The following is a 23,652-nucleotide window of genomic DNA, read 5'->3' as shown; positions in this document are numbered from 1 at the left end:
TGGGGATTGGTCCTGCTTTGAGCAGGGGATTGGACTAGCTGACTTCCTGAGGTCCCTTCCAACCCTGATAGTCTATGATTCCATTTTTTTTGCGGGGGAGGGATAGCTCAGTGGTTTGAGCATTGGCCTGCTAAACCCAGGGTAGTGAGTTCAATCCTTGAGGGGGCCATTTAGGGATCAGGGGCAAAAATCTGTCAGGGGACAGTACTTGGTCCTGCTAGTGAAGGCAGGGGACTGGACTCGATGACCTTTCAAGGTCCCTTCCAGCTCTAGGAGATAGGTATATCTCCATATATTATGGAAGCTGTCGCTTTTCTGGCACAAACTAGCCAAATCCAGCCCCGGGACAAAGGAGCAGCTTTTTGCTAGTGAGCAGAGATTTGAGGGCATCCCTATTTCTCTTATTACTTACACAAGATTACATGGCCGGGGGGGGGGTGGGGAGGTTTGAGTGTGGATGAATGAACCCCTCTAACCTTGCATCTGAAGAAGTGAGGTTCTTACCCACGAAAGCTTATGCTCCCAATACTTCTGTTAGTCTTAAAGGTGCCACAGGACCCTCTGTTGCCTCTAACCTCGAGCTCTCTTGACTAGAGTGGGTTAGACTTGAACATGAATGTTAGATTTGCATCTGGCTTAAAGAGATCCTGTGGGGCAGGGGGAGGAGTAATGGGAAGGGATGAGCTTCTGGCTAAGGGCAGATGGCACAAAAACGAGCAAGGGGGTGGTTATCACTCAGGTAACCTCTCTCCTATCTTCCATTACCCCAAGGATTCCTCATGCGTTTTTACTCTGTGACCTGTAACCTCCGTGTTCTCCTTCCCCTTCCCAGCTGTGCCAAGCTAAACAAAGTAGCCGTGGACAGCGGAAATTCCACACACGACCAAGTCTGCATAGACCCACCTCCCACCCACCTCACACCCGCCACTTTGTCTGCGAAATTCAGCAACGAGCCGAAGGATTCCGGCAGGGCAAAAGCGCCGCTCCTGAACGAGCAGCCAACAACCGTGGGAGGCCAGCATTCCCACACTGCCACAAAGCCAGTGACCAGCGCAAGCATCCTCACGAGTGACGCAGCCTCTGGCGATGCCAACTGGACCGCTGCGGGAACCGTCGGTGGATCGGATACAAAACACGCAGCTGGCACTTCTCCTACCTCAGATATAGCTACAAAAAAGACTGCCAAGACAGGTGACAGCACTGATAACGCACGTGGTGAGTGCAGCACATGGGGGAGGGATAGCTCAGTAGTTTGAGCATTGGCCTGCTAAACCCAGGGTTGTGAGTTCAATCCCTGAGGGGGCCACTTAGGGATCTGGGGCAAAATCAGTACTTGGTCCTGCTAGTGAATGCATGGGGCTGGACTCAATGACCTTTCAAGGTCCCTTTCAGTTCTAGGAGATAGAATATCTCCATTAATTTAAAATTTATTTAATTTAAGGCGGGCTTGGGTCTGCGTGCGTGTTCTGGCGTGGGAACGTCTTTCTCTCTCATACTGCCGGTGGACCCCCCCATACCTTTTCTTAAAAAAAATCCCAGCTTCATGAACGATACCCCCTCTGCCCGCTCTGTGTTGCAGGTGATGGGAGCTTTGTTCCCTGGGGTGCGGTGGTTCTTTGCAGCATGGTGCTTCTCGCTGGTATGCTGGCGGTTTGGCAAAGGAAGGCTTGCAAGAGGCGCATCTTCACCCCCAATGGGAAGAGTGAGTTTCATGAGCCCTCTAGCTGTTCATTAACCCGTAGCATGCTGGTAGTGTCACCTGTTCTCGCAAAGGTTTGGGTGGCTGCTGCATGTGTTGGGAAGAAGGGGAGAGCGACCGGCCCCTGGGAGCAGGCAGGGCAGGGTGTGGGGTCCAGGCAGATCCTGACCTCCGGGTTTTCAACGTTAGAATCCTATAAGCAGTTAATGGAGGAAGAAAGAGATGGTGCTGCCACGAAACACAGGCTGCGTGGGGAGTTTCTCAGAGGCTGTGGGAGAAATGGTAACAAAATGTCTCTCCTCGGCACAGAACGGTGTCGTCTGGGGTCATTTGTGTGTTAGCTGGTATAGCCCCAAGCGGAGAGAGGGGAAGGGTAATCTTCGTTGGTAATGATCAGATCTCGTCCTTCATATGTCCCAGATCTACTTTGGTGCTGAACATGGTGTCTTTTTATTTTCTCAGCTCTTGATCTGTATCCAGTCACTACATGTAGACTCAAATCTTCAAGTCAGGGTAGGTGACTGATAGAGGCCTGAGCCATCTTTCTGGTCTATCGCGGAAGATTTTCTAGCTGAATTTCAATCCATTTTTGTGTTAATTAGGACAACTGTTACTGAGTCACGTTTTTACATTATTAGACTTATATGACAGGTGCCAGGGAAAACGCATTGCATTGCTCGCTCCAGCACTATTAAAACGGTGCAACAGATGGCGCTCTTCCACCTGAATCGATGCCCTTGCGTAGTAAGTGGGGCCCAGTGCTGCTGGAGGTGTGCCGTTTCTTAGATGAAACTTAAAACCACAGTGCCTGACCTGAAGGCCTTGTGGCTTGTGTTACAAAAGTAGAGAGGGCATTAACCACAGTACCCTAACCAAGCCCCAGCCTGAGTCATTACTGTCATGTTGGCTGGAGTGGCTCAACAGGGCAGACACCCCAAACTGGTGGTGTATTCTAGACAGGGGCTCCGGATCGGGGAGGGGCAGGTGGCCAGGGCCCTCCCACTTATTACCTGCAGTAAGGGCGAGTGGCGGGGGGAGGGGCGAAGAGGAGCGAGCAGAGGGCGAGGCCTTGGGGGAAGGGGCGGCGCGGGGGGCGTGCCCATGGTTCGGGTGCCTGTGGGGCGCCCCCTTCCCACGCTTTTAGGGTACTTCCAACGCTCCTGGTTCTAGAAGTGGATTTCACCAAGCCAGTAAGAAATGCAAACTCCTTGATCACCATGCTAGCCTTACCACGGAGTCACAGACAGTCCCCTTAGACTCTGCAGTCTGTTTTGAAATCCAGACAAACTAGACTTTTGTGATAAATGATCACTTACCCCCCAAAAAATCACACCACATTCAGGTTACTTCCAGTCCCAAGAGACCAGTCACTTACCCCCAGATCAGTTAGCACCTAGATCTTGCACCAACGACAACGCCTGTAGCCAATCCTGTAATAAACTAGCTAAAGGTTTATTAACTAGGAAAAAGGAACCAGAGAGTTATTTACAGGGTTAAAACATGAATGAGTTACCATCTAAATCATAAGAGTGACAGAGTTGTAGTGATCGGTCCATTCCAAGTGTCTTTCAGGGCAGACCCAGGAGGCAGCCCTTGGGGATCTCTGGCTTCAATTTAGGCTACTTGCAGAGTGTTTGCGCTGTCAGGCTACGTCTTCACTACGGGGGGGGGTCGATTTAAGATACGCAAATTCAGCTACGCGAATAGCGTAGCTGAATTCGACGTATCGCAGCCGACTTACCCCGCTGTAGGGACGGTGGCAAAATCGACCTCCGCGGCTTCCCGTCGACGGCTCTTACTCCCACCTTCGCTGGTGGAGTAAGAGCGTCGATTCGGGGATCGATTGTCGCATCCCAACGGGACGCGATAAATCGATCCCCGAGAGGTCGATTTCTACCCGCCGATTCAGGCGGGTAGTGTAGACCTAGCCTAAGTTTCACCAGTGATAGTGAACCGGTGAAAGAAAAGCGCTGGTTTGTGTTCTCACTTCCACCGGCGTCAGAGAGCGTTTACATTTGCAGCACTTCCATCGCCAATGAGAGCCACACACTGAGGGCAGCTATCCCACAGTGCAGCTCTCTCCATTCTCATGATAGGTCTTGTGGGAAGGGCGGGGGGTGATCGCGGGGCATCCTGGGTCCCTGCACAGCCTCCTCTCCCCAAACACTGATCAGCTCCAGTAGCTCAGCATTGCTCCAAGCAGGGGAATGTTTGCTCCATGGAGCAGCCAGCGTCACCTGGCCAGAGGATAAGTGAGCGCTTGCCAAAAAACCAGGAAGGGGAGTTTCAAAGTTCCTGGGGCTTTACAGGGGGAGGGGCGGATGTCTGTTTACCTGGTGTCGGAGCAGCAGAGCTGCTGGCCAGAGTGGCCACCTAGGCACTGTGGGATATCCTGCGGAGGCTAAAAGCTCTGTAAACAGGAAGAACGTGTCTTCACTTGTACATCACCGCAAAAGCAGCACCGGTAAGAGCTGTACGTCTCTTGTGGAGGTGGTTTTCTTTTTGCGGTGAAACTTCTGAGTTTCACCGCAAAAAAGTCATTGGCAAGTGTAGACGCTCCCACGGTCTTTGCGCAGAAAAGGGACTTTTTCCGCTTTAAATGGCAAATGTAGACCTGCCCTTCGAGTCTCTGGCACTTCAGAGGGCAAACAGCCAAAAAGATGGAACTGTTTCCTGTGGCTTTGTTTATTTCCTTCATTCAGCTTCCAAGCCCACAGGAGGAGCTTCCTTGCACAAAGCATTTCCCAGATGGACAGGGCCATTAACCAGTCCTTTGTATTGCAATGATTCTTGATGGCCCATCTGACTTTGATAGTCCTTCTGGATGGGCAGAGGGAGTGGGGGATGGTTCCCATGCTTGAGTTCACAAGTTCAGGGCAAAGCACAACTTACATATTTTTTTATAGCCTGGAATACAGACATTACAAGTGAGATTAATGCAGGCAGCAGTTTACAAGCATTTCATAAAATCTAAACACTAAATACATTCTTATAAGACTAATACCTATTTTGAGCAAAACTAATGTACAGTTGACCTGGTCTGGTCTCCAGCTATGAGGTTGTCAGCTCTTAGCCAATGCCTGCAGCCTGGGTAAGAACTGCCATGTGGCCTGCCAGCCTCACAATTACATTTTGCCCAGCTAACCTCCCCTTGCGATTTCAATCGAATAGTCTGTTCTCTCTGGCTTTTCTTCCCTTCTCGGTGCCTTCATATCTAAATGCATTCAGCAGGGCATTAATCAGCGTGACTAAAATCTGCCGTGCATGGTTCATTCTTTATTGAATATGGGGGGGTTCTTTACTACTCAGCTGCATTCACTCCAAATGTGTCTGCATTTTAGTGGTAGGGAAGGAATGCAAAGGGTACTTCAGTTTGTAAAATAACTTAAAATCCATCAGGGTGAAGGGTGCTGTACAAATACAAGATGAGACATTGATAGTCTTCTTGGGATTGTTAAACTAATATAAACTTACCCATGATATGTTTCCCCCCCCCCCTCTTCTCATTGTAGGTTCTGATCTGATGAAGAACTGTGCAGTAAGTATGAAATAGACCCCCCCCCCCCAAATCACTCCTGTTTTCTCCAAAAGGAGTAAAAATAATTAGTGGTATTTTATATGTCCTTTTAAACCATCAGTGACAACCTTTTCAGCCCAGGTCTACACTACAGACTTATATCTGTGTAACTACGTCACTCAGGGGTGTGAAAAATCCTCACCCTTGAGCGATGTAGTTTACCAACCTAACTCCTGGTGTAGACAGTGCTATGTTGGCAAGAGAGCTTCTCCCATCAATTTGGCTACTCCCTCTTGCAGAGGTGGATTAACTCCACCGACAGGAGACGCTCTCCCATCAGCATCTTCACCAAAGCGTTTTAAGTGTAAACCTGCCCTTCAGTTTGCCCCTTTCCGTTGTAACCTCTGATGAACGTGCACGTGGGGGATGTATCCGTACTTGTTATCTGGGGCCTGATCTTGGAATCCTTCCGCTGGCAAAATTCCCATCAATGTCATGCTGCTAATGGGAGTTTTGCTTTAGTGGGGCGTGCAGGCTATGACCCCGTTGTCATTAGATTGGGGCAGGAACCAAAATCGCAGAGGCGAAAATGCCTGATCTTTTGGGAGCAGTTTGGATCTGAACTTGGCAGTTTTGTCCCATCTCCACTTGTCACCCCCAATGAAGTCATTGGGATTGAGCCCTCTCTGGTGCCCCCTTTCCTTCTCTGCAGGTGTGGGCAAGAGTGCTTGTCCTAAAACGGGTGTTAGGAGGATATTGTTTGCTGGGTGTGCCAGGCCTGGTATAACGACACAGATTAAAGCTGGTTAGCCAACATGACCCTCTGGAAATAATTACCCCCATCCACGGTGCAGGGATATTCCCAGTTAATACAAAACAATGGTAATGATAAAGTAAGAATTTCCCGGGCTGGAGATGAACAAATCAAACATAAATAAACACAGTAACATTAGAGGACAGATCCTGAGCTGCAGTCAATTGTCAGGGCTCCATGGAAGTTCATGTCTTTTGTTTTAAATGTCTTTGTTTGTAATCTTTGACGCCTACATGGATGCCGTGCTAGTGAGGTAGGTCTTTCAACTGAACTCTGTATTTTTAAAAGCATTTCATTTCACCTGTAAAAAATGTTTTTAAATCTCCAATTGTAAAGAAACCTGGTTTTACAAACTTCTACCATCATTTCAATATTTCACTACCAGCTGCTCAGGAAGCTTCCTTTCGTACTTTTTCGTAGAAAATGAGTCAGACGTGTGCCAAGTGCTGGGAACTTCACACTTGAAACCCCTTGCTCGGTTTTTGCTGATCTAATCGTGTGCAAACGGCAGCAGAGCTAGGAACCATTAGCAGAATTTGGCTCTGTGACAGGAAAGCTATAGCTTTGGTTAATTGGATCTTAGTTTCCCCTTTAAATAAATAATCATTAAGCCCTGAGGGGGAGCTCTTCTGAGACAGGAGTGCAGTGACTCTGCGCTGAAGTTCTATAACGCCAATTCAAATCCTGTGCTTGCTTGACCTTCCACAAGAGGGCAAGAACTTGCAAGAAATCAGGGGAAATTTACATGCATCTGTTTTCCTTTAAATTCATTGCCCCTTGATCACCCAGCGCTACCTAATTTCACGCTGTGCTATTTGCTTAGCTCACTGCTAAATACAGAGTGAGAACAGTTTTAACACCAATCCAGCTTGAAGTTGTGATGCTTGTGATGACAGAACAAGGAGTAATGGTCTCAAATTGCAGTGGGGGAGGTTTAGGTTGGATATTAGGAAAAACTTTTTCACTAGGAGGGTGGTGAAGCACTGGAATGGGTTACCTAAGGAGGTGGTGGACTCTCCATCCTTAGAGGTTTTTAAGGTCAGGCTTGACAAAGCCCTGGTTGGGATGATTTAGTAGGGAATTGGTCCTGCTTTGAGCAGGGGGTTGGACTAGATGATCTCCTGAGGTCCCTTCCAACCCTGATAGTCTATGATTCTAAGTTCTGCCTGAATACATCCATTAAAACAAAGTTCTTCTCCCTGGGATTTCTGTTCATTACACATACAACACTCCCCTAGAGCAGGGGATCTCAAACTGTGGGTTGCGACCCCATTTTAATGGGGTCACCATGGCTGGCATTAGACTTGCTAGGGCCCAGGGCTAAAGCGAAAGCCCGAGGGTTTCAGCCCTGAGTGGCAGGGCTCAGGTTTCAGTTTCAGCCCTGGGTGCCGGGGCCCAGGTTACAGGCCCCCCGCTGCCAAGGGTGGTGGGGCTCGGGCAGGCTCAGGCTTTGGTCCCCCATCCTAGGGTCATGTAGTAATTTTCGTTGTTAGAAGGGGGTCACGGTGCAATGAAGTTTGAGAACTGCTGCCCTAGAGCTTTGGAAACTCTATACTCCACCGCTGAAGTGCAGCTACCGCTAGGATACAGGATAGCAACTGCTGGTGCACAGCGTGCAGTACTACAGGTGGGGAGAGGACAATCTTGGCCGTGGATGCTACTTCTATGAAAATGCCATCGGACTATGCAGAGCAGCAACCTCCATATGCTTAGACAGCGGAGGTCCGGAGCGCTGAATGTCCATGACCGCAGTGTACGGTATCTAGTAACTCCCCAGGATCATTACTGATCTGCTGCAGCCAGGTTAATCGCGGGCGACCACATGACCACCACCAGTCCGTGACCGGGCAGTGACCCTCCTGACCTCATAGTCAATCTTCAGAGTTCAATGTTCAGGGACTTTGTCTCTGAGTCCGGCAACGTGACCAAAAAGGCCAAGCCGGTGGAGGCCAATGATAACTTCAGTCCTCTGGAGGCCAGTTCTCAGTGATATATCCCCATTGCTGATTGTGTCATGCAGAGCAGGCAGGATCTATTTAAGGTCTCATGTCACAAAGTTCATTGTATCCAATTTCTGTAGGACAGATGGTCTGTGTTTATGGGACAGGCCTGGGAACTTCGGTTCTATCACTGGCTCTGCCAAAGACGCTCACTTTTTCAGTTTGTGACCTTGGACAAGTCATTTGACTGCTCTCTGCTTCAGTTTACCCCTCGATCAGATGGGGAGTGCTATGAGACTTAAGTCATTGCTGTATTTCAAGTGCTTTAAGACGGAGTAAAATTTTCGAAAGCAGCTAGGTTCCCAACATACAAAGATATTTAGGGCCTAAAGTTGCAGATAGGAGCCAAACCTGCTTAGGCACTTTATAAATCCCGGTAGACACCTATCAGCATCTTTAGTCACCTACGTATCTTTGTAAATCTGGCCCTAAGGGACTTAGGAGCCTAATTCAAAGGAACCTAAGCTCTGAAGTCATTTAAGCTCTCTTGAAAATTTGCCTCAACAGATGGAAGGTATTCTGTAAATACGACTATTATTCTCACGGATTCAGAGGGATGTGGTGGCTTCCAAAACTACTGCAGTCCCTCCCTGTTTTGCTTCTTGTTATGTGAGCCGTAGGTTCACTGCCCTGTTCATCTCCTCTTTATGTCGACAGAAGAGGTTCAGTATGCTGAAAGCTGACAAAGAGTCAGAAGAGAGGGAGTTGTTAAACAGAATCCCCGTTGTGGAAACCAACAACAACTTGGTCTCCAGCTCAGAAAAAAATCCCAGTCCTGACTCAAGCCTGGCTGAGACGATCCAGAGCACGGGGAATGCCACAGACTACCCTGCTGATTCCCGAGTGAGGGACCACACTAATAACCGAATCGGTGAGTCTCGTACGCCTTTGCAGGATACTGTGTGTGTGTCGGGGAGGTGGGAAGGAATTCAGCCCATTTGTATCATTAACTAGCAGCTTTTTAAAGTTTTCATTTACTGTCAGTTGCATGACTTTGGTGCCAAACGTTTCCTCGAACAGTCAACCAAGCAGCACAGAATCCTGACCGAGAGTGACTGCTGCCAAAGAAAACTGCTTAAAAGGAAATCAAGAGCTGCTGAGATGGAGCAAAGGGGAAAATAAGCAAAGGCCATTTCCTGTGCAGCTGGGGGCATGCCCAGGGTGGGATTAAGCAATACAGTGGGTGAAGAGTTAATGACTGAATATATATTTTTTAAAATATTTATCGCGACTCTTCTCCAGACTGGCAAACTGTTTTTAAATCATGGTCCTATTTTTCCCAGTGGGATGTTTCACAGGCAGTTTCTGCAATGAGGCTGGAGGGGAAGATGCATTTGAGGGCCTCCTCTCTGCAGAAAATCTTGAGTGATGGTGCAGATCCTCTGCTGGTATAAATTTGCAGAACTCCACTGGACCTAGGCAGATTTGGAACTTGTTCTCAATTACAGGGAGACAGACGAGTGCGCAGATTTGAGTTTGATGTTACGAAATGATTTGGTTTGAGAGCTTCCCTTTATCTGTTTAACCACATGTGTAATGAGGAAGGGTCTTTATTAGTGACCGGGGTCATTTCAAAGCCTGGCTGTCAGATAATATGCAAAGTGAGGAGATGTGGGGTGCTGCAGGTTCTGTATTGCAGTGGCTCTCAACCTTTCCCTACTACTGTACCCCTTTCAAGAGGCTGATTGTCTTGCATACCCCCAAGTTTCACCTCACTTAAAAACCACTTGCTTACAAAATCGGACATAAAAATGTCACAGCACATTCTTACTGAAAATTTGCTGACTTTCTCATTTTTACCATATAATTATAAAATAGATCAATTGGAATATATATATTGTACTTATATTTCATTGTATAATATATAGAGCAGTATAAACAAGACATTGTCTGTATGAAATTTTAGTTTGTACTGACTTCACTAGTGCTTTTTATGTAGCCTGTTGTAAAACTAGGTGAATATCTGGAGGAGTTGATGTACCGCTGCCCTGGCAGACCTCTGCATACCCCTGGTTGAGAACCACTGCTGTATTGTATGCAATCCATGCTCTCTTCATGCCCGGTGCAAATGCTGAGAAACACTTTTAAGTGATGTTGATTAGAGGGCACTGTGTGTTCACGGCAATATGGTTTTTGGAACAAAGCTCCTATACTGTACTCCACCAGGAAAGGTTATCATTAAAATGCAGGCCTGTTGTGTGCCAGTTTTCAAACTGATAGTATGTTTGGACGTCATGGCATCCTGTCAGAGTTCTGCAAACAGCTCTGAATTAACATTCCCCAGAGAACTTGGCTGCCTGGCCTAGTTTACATAACTCACTTATTCCAGTAGCATCTTGGTGCCAGGTCATGGTACGGTATTCCATGGAAGTCAGCTCCCAATCTAAGATACCCTGTCCTTGTTAGTGCTGACCTTTTGGAACTAAGTGCCTTTCATAGGTCCTGCAAATGCACCAGAACCTTCCCACCCTGTGAGTGATGCACTTGTAACTTCTGCAGAAAAGGACCTTTGCATCAGTAAGATGTGCTGGAATGTTTGCCTGTTAATTGCAACAGAGGGTCCTGTGGCACCTTTAAGACTAACAGAAGTATTGGGAGCATAAGCTTTCGTGGGTAAGAACCTCACTTCTTCAGATGCAAGTAATGGAAATTTCCAGAGGCAGGTATAAATCAGTATGGAGATAACGAGGTTAGTTCAATCAGGGAGGGTGAGGTGCTCTGCTAGCAGTTGAGGTGTGAACACCAAGGGAGGAGAAACTGCTTCTGTAGTTGGATAGCCATTCACAGTCTTTGTTTAATCCTGATCTGATGGTGTCAAATTTGCAAATGAACTGGAGCTCAGCAGTTTCTCTTTGGAGTCTGGTCCTGAAGTTTTTTTGCTGTAAGATGGCTACCTTTACATCTGCTATTGTGTGGCCAGGGAGGTTGAAGTGTTCTCCTACAGGTTTTTGTATATTGCCATTCCTGATATCTGACTTGTGTCCATTTATCCTCTTGCGTAGTGACTGTCCAGTTTGGCCAATGTACATAGCAGAGGGGCATTGCTGGCACATGATGGCATATATAACATTGGTGGACATGCAGGTGAATGAGCCGGTGATGTTGTAGCTGATCTGGTTAGGTCCTGTGATGGTGTTGCTGGTGTAGATATGTGGGCAGAGTTGGCATTGAGGTTTGTTGAATGGGTTGGTTCCTGAGTTAGAGTTGTTATGGTGCGGTGTGTGGTTGCTGGTGAGAATATGCTTAAGGTTGTCTCCAGCTTCTACCCCGGACACACCACACGATCCATCGTCTACAGCCAAGCGCTGAGGTACAACCGCATCTGCTCCAACCCCTCAGACAGAGACCAACACCTACAAGATCTTCACCAAGCATTCTCAAAACTACAATACCCACACAAGGAAATAAAGAAACAAATCAACAGAGCCAGACGTGTACCCAGAAACCTCCTGCTACAAGACAGGCCCAAAAAAGAAACCAACAGAACTCCACTGGCCATCACCTACAGTCCTCAGCTTAAACCTCTCCAACGCATCATCAGTGATCTATAACCCATCCTGGACAATGATCCCTCACTTTCACAGACCTTGGGAGGCAGGCCAGTCCTTGCCCACAGACAACCCGCCAACCTTAAGCATATTCTCACCAGCAACCACACACCGCACCACACATGTGCCAGCAATGCCCCTCTGCTATGTACATTGGCCAAACTGGACAGTCACTACGCAAGAGGATAAATGGACACAAGTCAGATATCAGGAATGGCAATATACAAAAACCTGTAGGAGAACACTTCAACCTCCCTGGCCACACAATAGCAGATGTAAAGGTAGCCATCTTACAGCAAAAAAACTTCAGGACCAGACTCCAAAGAGAAACTGCTGAGCTCCAGTTCATTTGCAAATTTGACACCATCAGATCAGGATTAAACAAAGACTGTGAATGGCTATCCAACTACAGAAGCAGTTTCTCCTCCCTTGGTGTTCACACCTCAACTGCTAGCAGAGCACCTCACCCTCCCTGATTGAACTAACCTCGTTATCTCCATACTGATTTACACCTGCCTCTGGAAATTTCCATTACTTGCATCTGAAGAAGTGAGGTTCTTACCCACGAAAGCTTATGCTCCCAATACTTCTGTTAGTCTTAAAGGTGCCACAGGACCCTCTGTTGCTTTTTACAGATTCAGACTAACACGGCTACCCCTCTGATGCCTGTTAATTGTTCCCGAGTTACAAACATACTGACTTGAGGGACATTGGTAGCAGCAGCGTTGTGAAGTTTCATCATAGAGCCAGGATGAGAAGCTGGATATGAGTCAGCAGTGTGCCCTTGTTGCCAAGAAGGCTAATGGCAGATGGACGGGTTGAAATGCAGCTTCCCTTTCCCATACTCAACTCGTCTACTCATTCACAGAAAAGAGCTGCACGAAGATGGGCTTTTCTGTGTTTTGGACTGGGTGCATATTGGATAATTATGAAGTGTTGTACTCCCCTCTATTTGGCACTGGTGAGGCCACATCTGGAGTATTGCGTCCAGTTTTGGGCCTCCCACTACAGAAAGGATGTGGACAAATTGGAGAGAGTCCAGCAGAGGGCAATGAAAATGATCAGGGGGCTGGGGCACATGACTTACGAGAAGATGCTGAGGGAACTGGGCTAGTTTAGTCTGCAGAAGAGAAGAGTGAGGGGGGATTTGATAGCAGCCTTCAACTACCTGAAGGGGGGTTCCAAAGAGGATGGAGCTCGGCTGTTCTCAGTGGTGGCAGATGACAGAACAAGGAGCAATGGTCTCAAGTTGCAGTGGGGGAGATCTAGTTTGGATATTAGGAAACACTATTTCACTAGGAAGGTGGTGAAGCACTGGAATGGGTTACCTAGGGAGGTGGTGGAATCTCCAGCCTTAGAGGTTTTTAAGGCCCGGCTTGACAAAGCCCTGGCTGGGATGATTTAGTTGGGGTTGGTCCTGCTTTGAGCAGGGGGTTGGACTAGATGACCTCCTGAGGTGGTCTCTTCCAACCCTAATCTTCTATGATTCTATGATAACAATGTAAAGTCTGTAAGGCCTGTCATCCCCAGGTACACCTCCCCGCCCTCACCCCCCCGCCTCCCCCGCACCACTGAACTGCAGTGACCTCTGGGGTGGAGTGTGCCATTCAAGTCCTAATGAAGGCCTTGAATTCCCTTCCCCATCAGGACCAGGTTTAACATGTTGGACACTACGTTCATGTCCTACAAATCTGTCCTAAAATACCCTTTCCAGCATAGCTGATCCTGCATTGCCTGACCCTTGATACCAAGTCTCCTGTGCAAGACCTAAAAACAGAGTTCAATTATCTCTCTTGTTACAGCTATCTGAGTTTCCTGTCAACTGAAAACTTTGCTTAAAGGCAGCCTTTTCATGCCGCTATTGGCGTCGCTGTAGATTAAAGCAAAAAACCACCTAGAGCGTATGCCCTGGGGTCGTAGAAGACTCTTGCATCCTGTTTGTTGGTGTTATTAATTTCTCTGGCCCTTGCAAAAGCATTGTTAAGCAGCAAACACGTCTTTCGGTTAGAGAAGAACTTGAAACATAGTTTATGTTGCTGGTGGAGGGGAAGGTGGTTCAGTAATCACAGATGAGATTTGCAGGAGATGCGAACAAATATTGACCCAAAACTTTCTACATGATCCAAAAAATTTGGAAATGTTATAGTATGAAATATCCAGCTCTCTTGCACATGGCCTTTCCACAGCCCTCTCTTTCATTCTCTGTGTTCAGTACTTAGATTCCAAATGAAAGGTGCCTTGTGAATATCCAAGACTTACTATTCATAACTAGTGGGGCACATACCAAAGGCCAGCATGGCTTAACCATTAATTATAGAGGGGAATTATGGTCTAGATGGGCCAGATCTGCACACCTCTGAACTTTGGGAAACCTCAGATAGGCATCCAAGCGTTGCAACAGAGAGAACAGTCTCTGGCTAGCACCAGAAATGATCATTTGTAATGCTCAGGACTGATTCCCATCTGCTTCCTTCCGCAGACAAAATATACATAATGAAAGCCGACACTGTGATTGTGGGGTCCATTTCGGAAGTGCCCGTCAGCAAGAACTGCGCGGTTAGAGGATGTGAAAATGATGCTAAGGCTCAAGAAAACATGGAGGAAAACGAACTTGCAATGCATTATCCGCAGCAGGAGACAGAATCGTTTCCAGGAAGTGATGTAATGATTCCGGTGGAGGAGGAGGGCAAGGAATTTCATCACCCTACCACTGCCACTGAGAAGTGATGTCTTGCAGAGAAGCTCTTGAAGACTAAAGCTACACAGATGCCAATTGTGCTAGTGATATCCAGTGCATTGGGGAGCCATGAATGCCTTATTGTCTCAGATGCTGGAAGGATGGTTGGGGGTCATGGGAGCACTTTGGTACAAGGTGTCATAGAATTGATTTCATCCAGGAAACAAGAGAATCGTCAATAGTAACAAGAAGGATTTACACTTATGGATCACATCAAATATTTCTCTCCACTTCTCCTCCTCACATCCAGTTACAGATGGGACTGAATCAAAACCCCACGTTTGAACACTCCAAAACTCTGAGGACTTTTGGATCCTGATCCAAACCCCACAGTTGCCCCATCTTCATAACTGAATGATATAAATCCATTGTGAAAATTCAAGTCGGGATCCAAAGACTGAAGATTGGGGCCTATCTCTGAATCATCTATCTGTAGTTGTGTTGTTCCTATCATTGTTGCCAACTCCTGGGATTTTATTGCTATTCTCACAACATTTTTTTTTCTGAAAGTCCCAGCTCCTGGAGTCATGGGAATCTCAGCTCACTTTTTTTTTTTTTTTTTTTTTTATTTTCTAGCCCTGACGGTAGTGGAGAAAAGCTTGGAAACATGACCTAAGTGTGCCCTCGAGGCACAGATACTAGAGTGTAAATAAAACAAACCCAACATTTATTCAAGATATGTTTTTTTTTAAAGCCAATCTCATGAATAGTTTGAAGCTGGACTCAAGGTGGACTTCCGTGATTTACTTTTTGATTTTGATAAAGAAAACAGACAATGAAAAGTACAAAAAGGTAAATGACTTACAGCTTGTATATATTTCCCAATACTGCATGCTTCATGGGATCTCCAATGCAATTATGCTGTTTCAGAACCTGTCAAAGCTGCAAGACCGGACAATACAAAACCAGGCACTACTAGATAGACATAACATGCTAGAAATAAAATAGGAGAAGACATACATGAATAGGGAGAAGAGGGAAGAGGAGTCCAAGAGGGAGGGGAAAAGAGAATGGAGGTCTGGCATTCTTTGAGACCTCTCTACATGTGTTTTATCCAAATGTATCTAAAAAAGGGGTCCACGTTTCTTTCAATTCAGACTCCAGGGTTTTGATGTTTGGGATTGGCAGTGCTACTACATCATGGCTTTCTCCAGTACAAGCCAAAGGGTTTTGAATATTTAGATGTTGTACTGAAAGTGAACTTTGCCTCCGAGTCTGAATTAAGCAGGCCTGGCTAATATGGATATGGTTGTATAAGGAAAACAAAAGGTTTTCCAAAACAAACAAAGATTTTTTTTATTTTTTTTTAAATGCCACATTGCTGGTTTCCTAAAACCATGTCAGTTTCTGCTGTGTTTGGAAGAAGTGCAGGTGATGATCTGGGAAGTGCTTATTTACATATTATTTTTTAAAAAAACCTCTCAAGTTTTGTGATCAAATTACGCAAGATGCTAACCTCTCATGCTGCTAGGTCTATAACTGTAAATGTAATGCATCAGTGCTGACCGCGCTTTCACATGATTATGGAAAATGAGTTACATGACAAAGTGTTTCTTGATAGGTTTAACACAAAAAAAAAAAAAAAAAGAGGAACCACGGAATTACTACCGGCTCAGTAGTTTTTGTATTGGACAGAATACAGTAACGGATAATTGTGCTTCTCTAATGCATTCATAAGAACGGTCATACTGCATCAGACTAATGGTCCAGCTAGCCCAGTATCCTGTCTCTGACAGTGGCCAGTGCCAGATGCTTCAGAGGGAATGAACAGAACAGGGTAATTTCAAGTGATCCATCCCCTGTCAACCAGTCCCAGCTTCTGGAAGTTGGAGGTTTAGGGATACGCGAAGGTTGGGGTTGCATCCCTGATCATCTTGACTAATAACCATTGATGGACCTATCCCCCATGAACTTACCCAGTTATGTTGTGAAAGCCAAAAGTATCCCCCCACAATACATTCCCCAGGCTGACTGTGCATTGCGTGGAGAAGTATTTCCTTATGCAGGGCTTAATCTGTGCCAGGGCTGAGCCCCGACACCTCTGGGTTTGGCAGTTCACAGCCCCGACACCTCTGGGCTTGGCAGTTCACAGCCCTGTCACCTCTGGGTTTGCCCTGTCAGTTACCTCTTTCATTACAAATTAAGCACTGTCCTCATGTTAGTGTTCAACCTGCCTTTTATCTGAGACTCAGTGCACTTTACAAACATTGGTTAAGCCTCGCGCGACCCATGTGATGGAGAGAAGAACTATGTTATGGTTGGGACCAGAGGCACAGAGAGTGTGACTTTCTGAGGACGCAGTAAGGCAGAGCAAGCTGGAGAATCCCACCATCCCGACTTGCTGCCTCTAATTCATTTGCAGAATGGCGCTAGGTCCAAACATGGGCAGCTCCTTCACATATTCCTTCTTGAATTCTCCTTTCCTCTCCATAAAGCTTCTGAGCTGCTCGACACCAGTTGCTATTGCTGCTGCACGTGTCTTCGGCTCCTCTGCAAAGTTAAAGAAACCTCTGGTGTGGGCCTTCTCTGTTGTACTTGTTTGTTACATGCAGAAGACATGCTGCTCCTAAAACCAAAAGGCAACCGTCTGGGTCTCTACTGTTCTTAGTGCTCGTCTTCAGTGGAAGTTGCACATGGTGGTGAAGACGGAAGCAAATCGAAATAACATTTCTCGCTAAAACTTCTTGATAGTGTGCAGCAGAAGGCCAGTTCACCAAATATTGTCGTTAAACGAAGATGCAAGAAGGAAGTGAAACCACAGAGGACAAATTTGCCCAGACTTTCTTCATTTTAACCACGGGTGCCTCGTTTCCCAGGGCTCAGCATGGGTTATGGAGAAATGACTCTTCTTTCAGCTATGAACACCGACGCGGTTCTGAATAACAGTGCTCATGTGACTGTGATTGTAAGGCTTTTCCACAATAATGGAATTAGTTATAGAGGGGTGTGCCCTGTGCATATGTTAATCTGGTTAATACAATCATTTTTTCAAGGGGGATTAAATGCATTTTCTTGCTAGATCTAGTGTAGTTAGTTAAAATGACAATTTTGCTAACTTTTGTAATGAAAAAATTAAATGTGGTTTAGCCTGTGGGCACACTTTTCTTTTTGATATTCTTGATGAAAGTTTGTATAAAGTGCCCTGTAATTAAGCAAGTGTTAAAGAATCAGATGGGTCCCAGGAAAATGGAAAGGTTTTTTTATTTTTTTTTATTTTTTCCTGTTTCAAAGACCAAACAATTTTAACCTTTAAGACAGCAGTTTGGCAGCTGCAGGATCCCTCATCACCAGGGAATGCAATTCACATCCAAAGGGTCTGATTCTCATTCCCATTAAGCAGGGATGAATGTAACTTAAAAGACTTACCGTTACTCCGGAGTCCTGAGCAGGGGGCGGGGCCTCAACCGGAAGAGGCGGGGCCTTTAAATCCTTGGGCCCTTTAAGTCTTGATTTAAAGGGCCCAGGGCTCCAGCTGTGGTAGCGGCAGGGAGCCCCACGCCCTTTAAATCACCCCTGGAGCTACCAGCTGCAGAGGCGACTGGGAGCCCCGGGGATAGGGGGCCATTTAAAGGGCCCGGGGCTCCAGCTGCCACTACCGCAGTGGAGCCCCAAGCCCTTTAAATCGCTGCCTGAGCCTTGCTGCTGGAGCCCCCGGGGTAATGGCAGCAGCCCAGGGCTCCAGTGGTGATTTAAAGGGCCGGGGGCTCCCGGCCGCAGGGGAGCCCCGGGCCCTTTAAATTGCTGACGGACAGCCAGGAGCTTCTGGTTGCCGCCGCTACCCCGGGGCTTGGGGCTCTGGTGGAGATTTAAAGGGCCCGGGGCTTTGACCGCCGCTACCGCCCCTTTAAATCCCAGCAGTGGCCGGAACCCCAGGCCCTTTAAATCCCCGCCTGAGCCCTGCTGCCAGAGCCCCTGGGGTAGCAGTGGCAGCCGGGGGCTCTGGTGGTGATTTAAAGGGCCCTTTAAATCGCCGCCTCCGCCACCCAGGGGCTCTGGCAGCGGGACTCTGGTGGCAATTTAAAGGGCCCGGGGGCTCCGGCCGCTGCGGGGAGCCCCAGGCCCTTTAAATCGCCGGCCTGGGGAAGCCGGTCCGGTCCGGCACAGCATGCCGGCTTACTTTCACCTCTGCCATTAAGGCTTATTTACACCATTTGGGCAGAAGCTTTCAAGAAGCTTTCATCTGGGTGTCAATAAACTTCAGTGTAAATTCAATTCAGGCTCAGAATGGAAAGTTCCCCTTTCTAATTAGAACAGAAGAGCAGATATATCCATAGAGATCTTGTGCTAAAATGTATTGCGTGCACCAGAGGTAATGTATAAAATATATCTATAGCGTTGTGACTGGAGGGGGTAAAGGTAAATTTCGGACATCACAATCATCTTCTTCACAAGGGCTGAGATATTAGATTGAGGGAAATTACTTATTTCCTCCCCCAAACAACCCCCAAGTTCAAACCTGTGTGTGTGCCTAAGAAAAAATGGAGCAGAACTGAGGAGCGGGACAAAGAGAGTGAGGCTGGCCCTGGGTTCATGCTATGGTTTATTTTAATTAGGGTGAGATGGAGAAAGGACCAAGGCCACTGCAGTCACTGAGTCTCTTTCTATTGACTGCACTCGGCTTTGGATCAGGCCCAAAAAATTTGGTTTAAGTCCTGTCTTAGTTGATCTTAGTAGGGGTTTGCACACTTATTCGCTTTGGTATGCCGAGTGTATCGCATTCACCAGGGCCTCCTGGCATCCCTCCATTCCCTCCGACGAGTTCCCTAGGCACCCCTCTCCCATTCCCCTCTATTTCAGGGACTCCCTGAAACTCCCCACAATTTCCACCTGCTAGTGGCTCTTTGGGCACACCCATTCCTTCTTCCCCCTTCCCGGTGGCAAGTGTTTATATAACTTCCGTTCTCTCCTTCCCCTATAGCAGGGTCCCCCGTTCCAGCTCCATGGCAGGTGCTTTGTGTGAACCTTCATTTTCCCCCTTGTCCACCATGCCAGCAGTCCCCTTTCCCCTCATATGGGGATCCCCCAATATACCTTCTTGTCAGTGGCTGTGCACACCCCCCTCCCCCCCCCCCGGCCCAAGATAGGAGTACTGGATTGAAGAGCTGCAGCCTAAAGCCCAGATACTCAACTGAGTGCTGAAGGGTGAACCAAATTTATCCTTCATGGAGCATGAGATTACATCATAGGTTACAATGTTCAGTCTGCACCTTGCCTCCACTGGAATGTATGTAATAGCTGATTTATTACCCTGCAAGCAACCACTGGAGCAATTTCACAGATGTTTGTACAGTGACTGTGTGAGTTGCTTAGAGCGTGATTCCCATCCCCCCAACATCACGAGTTTTAAAAGCATACTTGGTGGAGGATGAAGCTGTAGAAGGGATTGGAAAAAAGCTGGAATGTTAAGAGAGGCAAAATAGCAGATCAGAGAAATAAATAATGAAAGGGAAACAGAAAAGGGACCAATGAGCTGGAGAGATTCCCGCTGAGACTATACGTCCCATCTCCACTCCACCCTGCTGTATTGTTCCTGTCTTCCCCCCTTCCCCCTAATCTGAACCCCACCTTCTCTCCCTTCCCAAGAGGTGACTTGAAGCCAGTGGGAATATTCCCATGAGTAAGGGGAGTAGTGTTTGGCTCATAAAACATGACAGTTTTTGCTATAGAGTGAATTCAGACAAGGAAACGTTTATTATACTCATAGGCTGTGTCTACAATGGGAAAATGTATCTTGATGTCAAATATGACAGGGGCTAGTGTAGAGCAGGACAAAGCATGTGTAAAAACTTATTAGCTGGTCACGGTTTTCCCCACTCCCACCCAGGGATCGTGTTACTCAGTCATGGTTAACTCTGGAGAGGACCGGGGCATTAACCACAATCAGCTACCATGTTTTTAAACATGCCGTGTCTCTGTCTACATTATGTGCTAAGTCATGTTTACTCTCATGTTTTAAAGCCAGTTAGCTGGTCATAGTTAACCTTGGAAAGGTACCCTAGGGTTAATCACAAGTAGCAGACCTGTTCTTAAACACAATTCTCTTTGTCTGACTAAAGACAAAATTGTGCTTGGTAGCTAGGTAACATGTTTTCTATCATGAGTCACTTCCCCAGTGTACACAAGGCCCCAGGGATTAGATTCCCATCAGGCAGGTGCAGCTGATTGTACTGCAGTTCATGGGTGGAGTGCTGGAAGGGAAAAATGTGTCATCTGCTCTGGAGGAATCTGTCTAATCCGGGCAGTAGTGCCGAAGGGCTTGTCTACACTTACAGTACAGCAGCTGCACCCCTGTAGTGCTTAGTGAAGATCCTACCTACTCCCATGGGGGGGGGGGGTGTTCTCCCATTAGCGTAGTTCAGGGGCTCTCAAACTGGGGGTTGGGACCCCTCAGGGGGTCGCAAGGTTATTACATGGGGGGGTCACGAGCTGTCAGCCTCCACTTCAAACCCCGCTTTGCCTCCTGCATTTATAATGATGTTAAATATATTTAAGTGTTTTTAATTTATAAGGGGGGGGGTTGCACTCAGAGGCTTGCTATGTGAAAGGGGTCACCAGGACAAAAGTTTGAGAACCACTGATGTAGTTAATCCACCTCCCTGAGAGGTGGTAGCTATATCAGTGGGAGAAGGCTTCTTGTCGACACAGCTCTGTCTACACCAGGAGTTTGGTCCGCTCGGGATAACTGCGTCGCTGAGCAAACCGGAGTTATACCCACACGTTTGTAGTGTAGCCAGGGCTTGTAAGCCATTTCTTAGGGCCCCCAGCAGGTGGAAAGGGCCTCACTTTAGTATTGCCCCTCCCAAATCCCATTCATCTCATTTAATGAGGACTCTTTTCCCCCGTATTAGTGCAGGTTGGGGTGGGATATTTTTGCTTTGTGGAAACAATGCAAGGCAAGCAGCAGCCCTTAGCGGACAGCAAAAATATTCTTGCTTCGGGCTAGCGCTGGCCCTGAGCTGGCCCAAGCCTTGGGGGTAGGGTGACCAGATGTCCTGATTTTATAGGGACAGTCCCGATTTTGGTGTCTTTTTCTTATATAGGATCCTATTACCCCCATCCCCTGTCCCGATTTTTCACACTTGCTGTCTGGTCACCCTACTTGGGGGAGCCCCATTTGCCCTGCCCTAAGCCCAAGGCACCTGCAAGCAGAGCCATCCTGTGCCGTGCAGAGACGGGACTGACCTTTGGGGGATTGGATCAGCCTCCTGCAACCTGCCTTATTCCTTTGGATCCCCAACCCCACCTCGGATATTTCTGCCCCCCGCCCAAGTACTTCCCACCCTGCAGGGCCACAGCTGCCCCCGAGGCAAGGAGCGCTGCCCCCCCAGGGGGGGAGGGTAGGATGCCAGATAGCAAGTGTGAAAAATGGGGACGGGGTGGGGAGTTAATAGGTACTTCTATAAGAAAAAGCTCCAAGTATCGGGTCTGTCCCTATAAAATCAGGACATCTGGCCCCCCTAGGGGGGGCTTTTCCTAGCAGCCCCCACTCCTTAGCCGGGAAGGAGGGGCAGAGGCCGGCGCTGGCTTCCGCTCAGCCCTGGCGGGGGATGTCCTAGAGCCGGCGCCGCCCCGCTCCACCCCTCGGCTGGCTCCCGGCGGCGGCTTTCAGTCGCGGCGCCGCGGGCTCTGCTGGGCGAGTGGCGCGGCGGGGCTGCAGGATGGGGCCCGGCTGGCTGGTGGGCGCGCTGCTGCTGCACGTGGGGGGCTCGCTGCCCGGCAAGGTGGGTGAGCGCGGCCCGGGACCCCGGGCTGGACCTGGACCCGAGCCCAGCCGGGCTCTGGCCCTTTCCCGTAACGGCTCCCATTGACTCAGACCGGGTGGCTGCTGGGAACCCATAGGTGGGGGGAGCGGGCTGGGCGCCCAGCCCCTGATCACCGCAGCCCGCCGAGTCCTAAGGCCTCCCCCACCCTCTCCCTCTCCCCCGATTGCTTCTGTATTAGCCCCCTGCTTACTCCTCGCCTTAGGGCTACAGTCATTTCACTGCCTCCCCTCCCGTCACCCCACGAGCCCTGTTTCCAGACGGGGGGAGACCAGATTCCACCGTTGGGGGCCTTAATCCGTGGCGCAAACGCGCCCCCCTTTCCAGTGCACCGAGGTGTGGGTGCATCCTGCTCATTCTTCTTCTATTGACTGTGCATTGCGGTATGGCCCAAGGGGCCCCTCGGAGATGCGTGCTGTGCAGAGCCAGTCTCTGCCCCCGAGAGATGATTACATCTGGGGGCTGGGGCGTCTGCTCTGAATGACAGAGAAAATAAATTGCTCATTGCTTTACTGTTATGACTACAGTACTTGTCATTCTCAAACGGCCTCTGCTTGTGCCCTTCGAGCTCTGCAGACCCTCAAATCCCAGCCCAGTTTTAACCCTTTACAGCGTTGCAAATGTCACTACTTTTTTTAAAACCTTGTTACACTCGGTGGGTTCCCTCTTTGTGGAATCCGCTTTAGCACTATATCCGCTTCCTTAGGCTGTTTGCTTATTTTGCACAGACTAAGTGCACCCTGGCAAGTTCAGAATAAAAATCTGCACATTGTTTACTGTGCATTAAACAGGAACCTTTGGTTGTACTTGATAAGGCTTTAAAATCTGCCCTTATATACACAGAAAAGTCCTTTGATTTAGATCTACAGCCTGATTTGGAGCTACAGCTGGGTCCCTTCCACTTTAACCTATGTTTCTGTTTAACAGAGCACATAACTTTTCAAGTAAGAAACCTTGGAAAGGCCATTTTGACTTTGAACGTTGTGTTTACACACTATATTGATTTATTCCTGGAGGGGATTTTAGCAAAGATAAATACAATAAAGGTGGTGGTGTACTCAGATACTGTGCAAGGGAGACCATATAAATACTTTAGATCTGTGATACTCAGACCTCAGTGGTTCAGGAGCAAAATTAGCAATCAACATTACCCAAAAGAGCTGTAGTGGTGTGAATTCATTGTTTCATTTACTATAGTACTATTCATATTTAAACAGTATGACGGGGAAGTACTTGTGTTTTTATATATATATATATATATATATATATATATATATATATATATACACACACACACACACACAATTCTCACAGCAAATAAGTTAATTTAACTTAATTGGTTAATAATATACTAAAAGCATCTTGATTGGTTAATGATTTAATTAAATTACCCAGTGTCTTAATATCAGGTGCTGCAAAGAGCCGCTGGAGACACATTAAAAAGCTGCTTGTGGTTCAGGAGCTTCAGTCTGAGCATCACTGCTTTAGAGAGAGAGTTTCAGTGAAGCTTTGTATGGACCTGGTCTTGTGTTCCTTGCACACCCCGATCTCCAATAGTCTGGGGTGCGCAGAGAATC

General features: G+C 47.7%; 2 protein-coding genes across 2 annotated transcripts in view; both read left to right on the top strand.

The window, feature by feature from the left end:
- The window catches only part of TNFRSF8 (TNF receptor superfamily member 8), a 38,800-nt gene extending 24,495 nt beyond the window's left edge, over window positions 1-14,305 (top strand). The window contains exons 6-11 of the mRNA XM_065421136.1: window positions 833-1,191; window positions 1,580-1,702; window positions 2,162-2,212; window positions 5,212-5,237; window positions 8,688-8,901; window positions 14,058-14,305. Of these exons, the coding sequence (XP_065277208.1) occupies window positions 833-1,191; window positions 1,580-1,702; window positions 2,162-2,212; window positions 5,212-5,237; window positions 8,688-8,901; window positions 14,058-14,305 (1,021 nt within the window). The remainder of the gene's footprint in view (window positions 1-832; window positions 1,192-1,579; window positions 1,703-2,161; window positions 2,213-5,211; window positions 5,238-8,687; window positions 8,902-14,057) is intronic.
- A 7,668-nt stretch (window positions 14,306-21,973) lies between these two features.
- TNFRSF1B (TNF receptor superfamily member 1B) overlaps window positions 21,974-23,652 on the top strand; it is a 36,534-nt gene continuing 34,855 nt past the window's right edge. Inside the window, exon 1 of the mRNA XM_065421455.1 lies at window positions 21,974-22,036. Within this exon, the coding sequence (XP_065277527.1) occupies window positions 21,974-22,036 (63 nt within the window). The remainder of the gene's footprint in view (window positions 22,037-23,652) is intronic.

This window comes from Emys orbicularis, chromosome 22 (genome assembly GCF_028017835.1).
Source record: "Emys orbicularis isolate rEmyOrb1 chromosome 22, rEmyOrb1.hap1, whole genome shotgun sequence".
NCBI lineage: Eukaryota > Metazoa > Chordata > Testudines > Emydidae > Emys > Emys orbicularis.
The sequence above is the reverse complement of the archived record's forward strand: the minus strand, read 5'-3'. Positions and strand labels throughout refer to the sequence as shown.